This window comes from Limulus polyphemus, unplaced genomic scaffold (assembly GCF_000517525.1).
Source record: "Limulus polyphemus unplaced genomic scaffold, Limulus_polyphemus-2.1.2 Scaffold1171, whole genome shotgun sequence".
NCBI classification, from domain to species: domain Eukaryota; kingdom Metazoa; phylum Arthropoda; class Merostomata; order Xiphosura; family Limulidae; genus Limulus; species Limulus polyphemus.
The window spans coordinates 231643-241664 of record NW_013666781.1 but is presented as its reverse complement, the minus strand read 5'-3'; the positions used below and the strand labels follow the sequence as shown (position 1 = coordinate 241664).

Here is a 10022-nt window from a genome sequence, read left to right as displayed (position 1 = left end):
TGCATACAAACATTGCACAATATAATGTATGGTAATAGTTTTGTTTATATACTTACCTATTAAGTATATTTACAATTTTTTTACATTGTTTGAATATTGATTTAAATACTAAACATTCTTTACCATTAAAACTTCTGTACTGGAGAATGATAGCACCAATGATAGAAACGTCGTGCCTGTTTTAAAAATAAATCTTACTTACGTGTATAGAGTGGTACAGAGGTGTAGCTTGTCTGCAATAGAAAATTTAATAACCAAAACAGCATTATTACCCAATCACAAAAGTGAACTTTTCGTAAAATATTGCCCTCTTTTGATGGATTATACCAACATTTCTCTTGTACAAAGTACAATCTTTTTTAAACAAAAAAATGGCTGAAAAGATATTTTTGTGGGGCTTAAATTTTTGAGTTCGTAGTTAGGGAATTTACCAATGATTTTGATTGGAGTCAACATTACATGTATAGTAAGGACGTGTTCCAGGGCACTAGTCATCGTCAGATAACACAGGGGTTTAAACTGATTGTCTGAGGAAGTTTTTAGTCATCTCGGACACCGTTAAAATCGAGCCCTGCACATTAGAATCAATTTATATAGATTTGTGTAGATTATGGTACTTTCAGTTTTTTACACATACACAGAGAATGTTCTGTATGAAAATGGCAAGGAATGGTGGAGGTTATGTCCTGTTCTATGACAAAAGCACACTGTTGTGCATCAAACTCCAATCACAGCATGTAGCATCAAAAGTTACATACTATCAAAGTTCCTAGGATAATGAGATACTATGCTCATGTTGCATTTATTTTAAGAAACCTAAACTTTTACTATCAGTAGAACATCTAGGAATCCCTTCTGTCACTGCACCAGCAACATCAATGTAATGTAACCAACCAGGATTAGTGATCTGTGATGAGAGAGGTGCACGTAAAGTAAATGACTAAATGATAGGACTGTTATTTTAGTTCAGTGCTGATCAGATAACAACATAAGCAACAACTTGTTTCATATGAATAACATACTATGCTCAAAAACACATCGATATTTTGCTTGCCTATTCTTGAGAGACTATTTCTCAGAATTTAAAATATATGTTCTTTTTTCTAATTGTCAAAATAAAAAGGGTTTAAGTTATATTTCTTAATAGTATAAATATATACTATATTGTTGTTTGGCTCAGGATTCTTCTACAGTAGGTGTTTGTGATTTGTTAGCAATAAATTCAAAGATAAATAAACAGCACGCACTTCACTTGTTTCCAAAATAATATATATTCGTAACATGTTAAACATATGTACAACAAAGTCTTCACACTCTAGAGATTACAGGCATATTATAAACACTATATTTGTAGTTATCTTCTTCTTGTCAGTTGACAAGCCAAACTATCTTCTCTATTACTATTGCACTAGTATTCTGTTTGTGATTCACTTACAATTGTGGCATGAGTTACCGTAATCATTTGGTCATCTTTCTTCTGAAGATCCTCTGTTCCTTTTGTCAAAGTGCACTCAGGCTGATTCAATTACTTTAGAACCACATTTTGATGGAATAAATTATTTTTATCTCATTTTCTACTGTTAATCTTACTCTAACATATTAAACGTTAGGCCTATCACTTTTACGGTAGTTAACTTCATGCTGAACTTTTCTTGCCTGTAACTTTGTTCTGTTTTGCTATTGTCTGTCTGCTTCTGTCTCACACTACTCATATCTTTATCACTTAACCATCTGTCCACCTTCTATATTCTTGACTTCAGTGTATTGCACGCAACGTTCAATAGTCTGAACATCAATGAATTTTTAACAAAACCTCCTACAATCGTCTGCTTTTAATTCTTATTGTAACAAAAACTAAACTGTAATAAAATATTCACTCACAAAAACAAATCAATCAATAAAATCTAAATTAAACAGTCTTTTATATCATGACACTATTAATGATTGATCTGGGAAATTTGTCGAATTTGCTAATTGATTAATGAAGTAAAGTTGGAGTGAAAGAAACTATTACAAATAGTACACTACCCATTTTAGCTGTTTCTAACCTTTTATTAAAAAAAAAAGTAGGTTCTTTGTCATCAAATTTTAATTGATTAATTGTTGGGCTCATTAATTAGTTATTGTCACATAACACTAATATTCCTATTTCCAGCTTGTTTTGGTTTTTAGACATTTTTGAACTACCTTTTATTTAATATGATAGGCATCTTATGGTACAAAGATTTAGGATTAAGTTATTTTTTTAATCCTAAGATTTTGTACATGAAAATGTATAATATGCCCAATATAACATGAAACCTTTAATAAGCAGAAACTATGATTAATACTATTCCTTGGGTTTCTCCCTACAAATTTGTGCAAGACTACTAAAACTACTAATTTTTTGTTGACAAAATAAACATTGCTTGGTGACATTGATTATAAATCAGAAAAATACTAAACATTACATGCTCAAGATGTATTGAACATCAGCCTTTCATATTCCCTTTAAAGTTTTCACCAGTTTTGTTAGTATAATAAGGGGTGCTGTATGATCCATTAGTCAGTAAGGTTGAGAAAAGAATGTAGAATTGTTATGGAAAATTTGGGATTTTTATTGCTAAATAAATTAATTATTCATTAAACTTCAGTGTTGTTAAAAAAAGTGTAGCATTCATTTAAAAAAACTGGGTTATTTGTCTTTCGTTCACTATTACTAAATATATTAATTCATCATTAAAAATAATTGTTCATAAGTTGTCGTGATAAAACTAGTTGATGTTCTTGTCATAGAAAAATTCATTTCAATCTTAGAAAAGCAAAGGCAGTCTGATTGCAAGATGAGTTGCATGTTATGAATAGAAATACTTTTTTTTACCTTACAGTTTTCTTATTTCATTTACATGACATTTAGAACCTTCTAAATGAATATTGAAAGTCTTTATTTTTTGGTAAAACTTTACATTTTATCTTATATTTTTGCTACCCTTTCACTAACTGTAGCAAAAGTAGAAAATATCAAATAATTTTTATTTTCTAGAATGACTACATATTGTAACCGACAATTATAATTATTTATTTTAAACAACCTCAGACTCATAACAGCTTGTATTTGATTTTATTGTTTTATTGCTCTGAATTGTGTGTAGCTAGTTTAACAAAGCCACAAGTCACCCGGCAACAGATTAGTGCAAGTTAAGATAAAGTACTGAGTTTTGTAGATTCATCCCACTCTGTTTATCACTGCTCATCAAATGCATGCATATTGTTGAAGGGGAAACTTTTTCGTTTACATTTTCTTATCTAACTTAATATGTTTCTAGTTTTTATATTTTAGCCACTTTTTTGAAAAAAAAAACAACAGGAAACAAACAATGAATTAAAAATGTATATAAAAAAACAAAATTTATTACTTATAGGCCTATTCATATTTGAGAATGTACTTTTGTAAGACTATTTTTTCCCACTATGTTGTTGTACAAAAATAATTTATAGAGCTTTCAAATATCCATTTTAGAATACTACAAGTACATCAGACACTAGCTTAGAATGTCCAAAAACAAATATAATTCATTGTACTTTCTACTTTCCTTATAAACAGGTCAAAAAAGTTTTATTACTTCTTAAAGCAGCATTTTCTGTCCAAACCCAAAAGTTCTGACTATGAATTTTCAGCTTTTAAAACTTAAACAAAATTGGCAGTCATATGATTTATGTAGTTTATAAATTGCTGTCTCTCTGTGGTACAAACATGTCCAATAGAAATATTAGTAAGAATTATAGGTATTTCTTGAAAGACAGAGGATATGGGAGGGACATGTCACTGTAGGTTGATCAAATAAAGTAATATCTCAGTATATCAAAAAGATAAGAAGTTGAAATTTTATATTTTTTATATTTTATATTTTTGACTCAACAACACCCTTTATCAATGTTTTAACAACTTGTAGTCCTTGTAATGGAAGGGAAAAAATTTATAAATGAGAAGACTTAGTGTCACTAAATCATGTGACTTTGTGAGGTGCAAATTGAGAATTTATTTAAGTATTTCATTTTGAAATTAAAACTTAGATAATATAAAAATTTGGAATATAAACTAAGTTTTGATGTCAAGTTTATTGACATAGATTGATAATAAAGTAGTTTACTTAAATTTTAGCCCAGGGTTAAGTAAAGTTTTCTTTGAGCAAATAATAAATATTGCTATAACTTTTTTATATCAAAGCAATCTTATCCAAGTCATGCATGCAACAATGATTTTTTTAAGTAGGAGCTCACTTTCAATCCACAAAAAGAAAGACCTCTAAGAATATATGAATATAGTTTATAAGAAAATAACATATTTATATTATGTTAGAATACTTAGTTTTAAAAGTTATTATATACTAGAATATAAGAACATATCTTGTTTTGTCTTTTTTTAATTGTTTGTATATTTACCTCAATTATTTTATTATATACATATTGTTTAGTTAAATGGATAAATAACGTGTTACATGGAAAATGTTAAGCATAATCATACTATATAGAGACCTCCCAGAATTTCTAACCAAAATTTTCAAAATAGTGTTCAAAGAATCTGAACACTTAATACATTTAAATGTACATAGTCTGACAGTATTATTTGTAATTAAAAACAGTGAATACTATTAAAACCTAATTTGAGGTGTATATATGCAAGTTTTATAAAACAGCATTTAAATTTATAGCTCTAAATTGTTTTTGTAGTATGTGTTTCATAGTAGACTTAGTGTGAAAGCTTGGCAACTGCCTTGTTCCTTTGAGAAAAGCTAGTATGTGTAATTTTGGTAAAGTAATGCTTTAGACAGTGCTGTAACTTACCTTAAGTTTCTATTTTTTTGTTATAATTAAGTTTATCTTCAGCACCTGAATAATTTCAGCATCAGATCACCTATCACAGTTAAAATCATTATTATATCAATTTTTTTCACTGTTTGCCATACACGTTCTTAACAAGCGCCAATCATTACAATAACATGTAGTCGTAAATTAACATAAAAAAATCAGCAAAATGTTTCTGAAAAATAAGTTCTTATTTCCATTATGTGAGAAAATACAATTAAAATAGTATTATAACAAAAATACTATTTCACAGTGCCACATATGTATATGCTTTGCACCATTTGTGTGACTTGTTTTGAATTATGCTTCATGACAACAATTATACAATAATAAGCAATGAAAAACTTGTTTTTAATGTTTGTCTCAAAATGTTTTGGTTTTGCTTTCATTTCTTGATTAATCTATTTCAGTTTTTTGTATTCATGAAATTATATCAGTGGCTTCTGTGCAATTAGTCTGACACTTAAATTGTGCAGAAACTATTAATTTGATTTCTAAAAGTTTGAACTAGATACATGTATTTATAATGTAATTTTCACTTTTGTATATTGCTTGCAAAATCTAAAGTTTTGTGGGAAAATGCCCTTGTGTATAATTTCCAGAGGATTGCATATAGGAGTTCTACAATAAGAGTTGTATTTTACAAAACCAGTACTACAGGTATAAGGTGATATCAAAATATTTTTTAGCCTTGGCCTAGCAGCTCATACAATAGCTCTGAGTTTTTCAAGTACAAACTTTTAGCTCATAGCCCTGTCATCTCTTGACCGATTTGAGATATAATTACAGTTTTGGACTCAGGAGGTCAAACCCTTCCAAATTGATATATTTGACTACACCTAAGGTCTCATAGATTAATTTACTCTAATCCTATCTTAAAGGATTTCAAATTGAGGTTAGTCTGGTAGAGATCCTGATGAATAATAAAATTGAGTAGGATATACACACAACCCACACATTGTAGTGCTGGTGCACAAAAACATAGATTAATTTAGAGTGTAGATTAATTTACTCAAATCTTGCCTAAAAGAATTTCAAGTGCCTATTGAGGATTACCTATTTTCTGTATTTGTGACAAGAAAACAAAATGATTTTTTTTATAGTATTTGACCATTATTATAAAATATGCATAAGATGATTTACTGAAAATAAGATTGACCTGTAGGTATAATTATAGCAATATACAACAAGATGGGATTTGTGTACCAAACCATGATTACTTAGTTAAAAGATTAAAATATGCATCTTTTTCATGTGTGTATTATAATGGATACCGAGGGAGTAACAAAAAAGTGTATTTCTCATTGTTATAATTCATGATGTTAGCAAAACACGTAGGTTCAAGAAGTCTTGGTAGAAATGAATAAAAACCTTATAACCCAAGTGCTTTTGAAAGGTGGACCTTTAGGTTATAAGGTTTTTATTCATCTCATTGTTTTAAAGTAGTTTAGATTAGAGATAAATATTCAGCTATCTAAATTTTAAATTTTATGGATAAGGAAAGGGCTCAATCCATCCAAACCCCCTCCGTTCATTGCATGCATGCCCTAAGTAATCTGATTACTTAACCCTGATTAACCCTCTCTATGGGCATCTTTTTCTGTGCATGTCATGAGGTTTTAGTGAGTTACATTCAATTTTTAATTAAACTTCTTTCTTTTCAGGTATACCAATAAATATAGCATAAAAACCTATCTAATAATCCATATTTTAATAATATATAAATTAAGTTATTAATTTTTTAAGGTAATATAAAAAAAAAAATCCTGAATTTCCAATAGTATGAGAATTATGACACTTATCTCTTTAGGCTTCCCCTCTTCTCTAATTTATTTACCACCACTAAGAAGTATGAAATTTAATGTAAATTGCATCCAGTTGTGTTGAATTACATTACACTATGCATGAGCTACTCATGAGCATACCTAGTGAAAATTTTATTATTTTAATATTATTTATTTTTTTTGTTGCCCTCAAATGTGAATGAAACTTAACCCTCAGTTTCATACTAATGGTAGTACTGCACTAAAAAACTTTTTATTTTATTGAGTAATGCACTAAAGAACACGGAATAATAACATGTAAAAAGTAGACAATGTCCCATAACTATCAGAATTTTTCTGGCTTTCTAACTGTGTGACATGAGCCATTAAAAATTCATTGAAGCTCATCGATATGTTTGCCATGGGAATAAAGCTTCAACTGAGAATTAAATTGACAATTCTCTGTATAGAAAACAATGTCATTGGCTTTTTATTGGTTATAAATAATATGGTATTAAATGGCAGAGAGAACTATTTGCAATTTCTGAAAGAAAGACTGTGACACGTGTGTGTGGCCATAAAGATATGATTTTCTATTTGATAGCTCTTTGACCAAACAAGATTGAAGGCTATAAAAAAATTTTTGCCTGAGCGATAACACTGGTAAATACATCAGACCAACCTATGACATGGTAAGGCTACAACAAGACATACCTGATTTATGATAAATAGGTGTAGACCGACCTCATAGCTAGAAAATTAAATTTGTATCATGTGATAAGTAAGAAATATACAAGTTAAAGGAACACTATTGTTTAATCCAAACTATGTCTAGTTATCTAACCAGTAATTACTAGGCCAGACCCTGACATTCATGAGTTGTATACAAACAAAGCACCTGCATAGTGTCACACTAAGGGAAGTAGTACTAGCTGTCTCTTGTGTTGATATGTGTCTGAAGCTCTTGAGGTACTCTTGAATAGTTTTGACTTTCACATTATAACAACCCTAGATCAGTATATTATGTTTGTTAGGATGGTTGTCTTGTGAATTAAGGATCACCATTTTGATACTTGATGCTACCAGATATGTTTGCCCTTTCACCCATAAAGGCATTATAGTGTCATGGTCAATCTCATTATTCACTGGCAAAAGATTAGCCCAAGAGTTGGTGGTGTGTGCTGCCAGCCTGTTGTCTTCCTATTGTTAGGATAGTGGATAATAGCCTTAGTAGTTTTGTCATAATTTAGAAAAAATAGTATTCCTGCTGTGGCTGAAAGGGGAAGGTATGTTTGGTGGCACCAGAAATTGAATAAGAGTCTATTGAATCATGAGGTCCCCCCCCCCCCCCCCCACTTTTAGCAGCTATGCTGGCCCAAAGCTGAACAAACTTGTGTTAATTTAATTGTTGGATTATTCACAAATGGTGATAATTAGAGATTCTAATTTTGATTAGTTGATTATTTTCATTACACTACTAGATTTAGTCCTAATTTTGATTAACCATTTATTTTATGTAACTAATCAATGTAATAGATACTCATAGGTAATTGAGTTAATCTCATCCAGCTCTCACTACCATGGCATGACTTACTATATATTATTAGATACAGTTTTAAATAAAACACTTTCACAATAATTCAGACGTAATTAGGACACTAATCATACTCTGGTTAATATTTCGGGCCAACCTTTGCCAGTGGCCATCACTATGTGTATTATGACATGGTAAGGCTATAACAAGACGTAACTGATCTATCATAAATAAGTGTATTTTTGTGGAAATTTTCATCTGAATTTAATATTTATTATTTTAACATCTTAGGCCCTCACTTATGCCCATTTTTAAGTAATAACTTAAATAGGTTAAAAACAAATAAGCTTCTATGTTAAATGTTGTAATCTTTTTCCTGTTCTCATTCTATTATTTGCATAACAGTAACATTTATCTTTCATGATCGATTTCTGGGAAGAGACACTGTTGATATAATTATCCTCAGTAAATGGATCAACACATATTTGAACTTTTATTTTGTCAAAATATGAAAATGTATATTGCAGTGTTTAGAAAATGTTTGTAGTTTCTAAATTGTATTTCTTTTTTCTTTTTATAAATTTGAGCTGATTTTGCATGCAAAGATATTGCTCAGGATTTGCAGCGATTGCTGAAGTTTAAGTCTGGAGAAACTGCACACAGTGTTTTACCAAGTAAGTGGCATTTTTTTTATTTTCTGAAAAATGTGGAGTGTTTGAATTTTTTTATTTTACATAAAGTAAGCAGACCTGTATACAGCTTGGTGATTAGTAAAATTTGCTATTCGACTATTCTCATGAGATGGCCAAGAAAAAGAAAAAAAACTGCTAACATATGGGGTGCTGAGCACAGCTAGCCCATTCTATAGTTTTGTGTTTTGCAAATATTTTGATTATTTGGATTGTTGGAATATCTAAAACCCCTAATTTTTATGAGTTGTAACATCACTCAAATAATCTAAACAATACTGAATTAATTGAAAATAATTATGAAAAATCATAATGTCAGTATTTTGAATACTGGATAGTTGGAATAAAAAAATCAACAGTATCAATCGGAAACAATAGTTGATAATTTTCTTCATGTTAATCAATTGTTTAAATCTCACTAATCAATGCTCTTGATTAATCAATTTAATCACCCAGCTATATGTAGCTCAAATAATTTAAGGATAGTTTTCATGTGCAGTATTCTTGTTTGGTATACAGTTTATTTATTTATTTATCAATGAAATTTTAATTTTTGAATTTTAAATACTTCAGTATTTAAGTCCTGGCTTTTCTAATACCTAATATTTTGAACATATTCTTTCAATTATGATTTAGTCATGTACTTAGTATTTTGACAGAGTTCTCTCCTACTTCTGTCTTCTGCATAAGTTAGGTGATCTGAAGAGTAATATAGAAACATGGAATAATAAGAGCTATCAGGAAGGAAAAGGAAGAGCAAGTCCTTAAGAAAATACTGTCAGCATTAACCATTTAAATCTGAAGGTTGTCCATGTAATGGCAAGGAAAACTAAAATTTGACATAAAATTTAAGTGTGTTTACTAAGATCATCGCTATGAACAGAAATTAATTTTGTAACCTACTTATACCTCAGTTAGAACACCAGATAAATTGTAGTAGTTTTGTGATGTTCTGTCCTACTGAGTTTTTTTTAACCTTTTTGAGATGGGTGAAAGGCCATGTCATCTTGTTTGTTGACTTGAATTCAAAATTTTATTGAACTACTATTGCATGAATTTATGTCAATGACTTTGGTATCAAACTGTAGATTATAATTCAAATTTTAGTAGTATATATTAGACCATTTCTTAATTTAAAAGCAAATATTAAAAAACACAAACATCAATTTTTGTGTGTCACATGGTATGTTA

General features: G+C 29.5%; 1 protein-coding gene across 1 annotated transcript in view; it reads left to right on the top strand.

The window, feature by feature from the left end:
* LOC106462459 (DNA mismatch repair protein Msh2-like) overlaps nt 1-10022 on the top strand; it is a 196351-nt gene that overhangs the window by 74982 nt on the left and 111347 nt on the right. The window contains exon 9 of the mRNA XM_022389729.1: nt 8730-8816. Within this exon, the coding sequence (XP_022245437.1) occupies nt 8730-8816 (87 nt within the window). The remainder of the gene's footprint in view (nt 1-8729; nt 8817-10022) is intronic.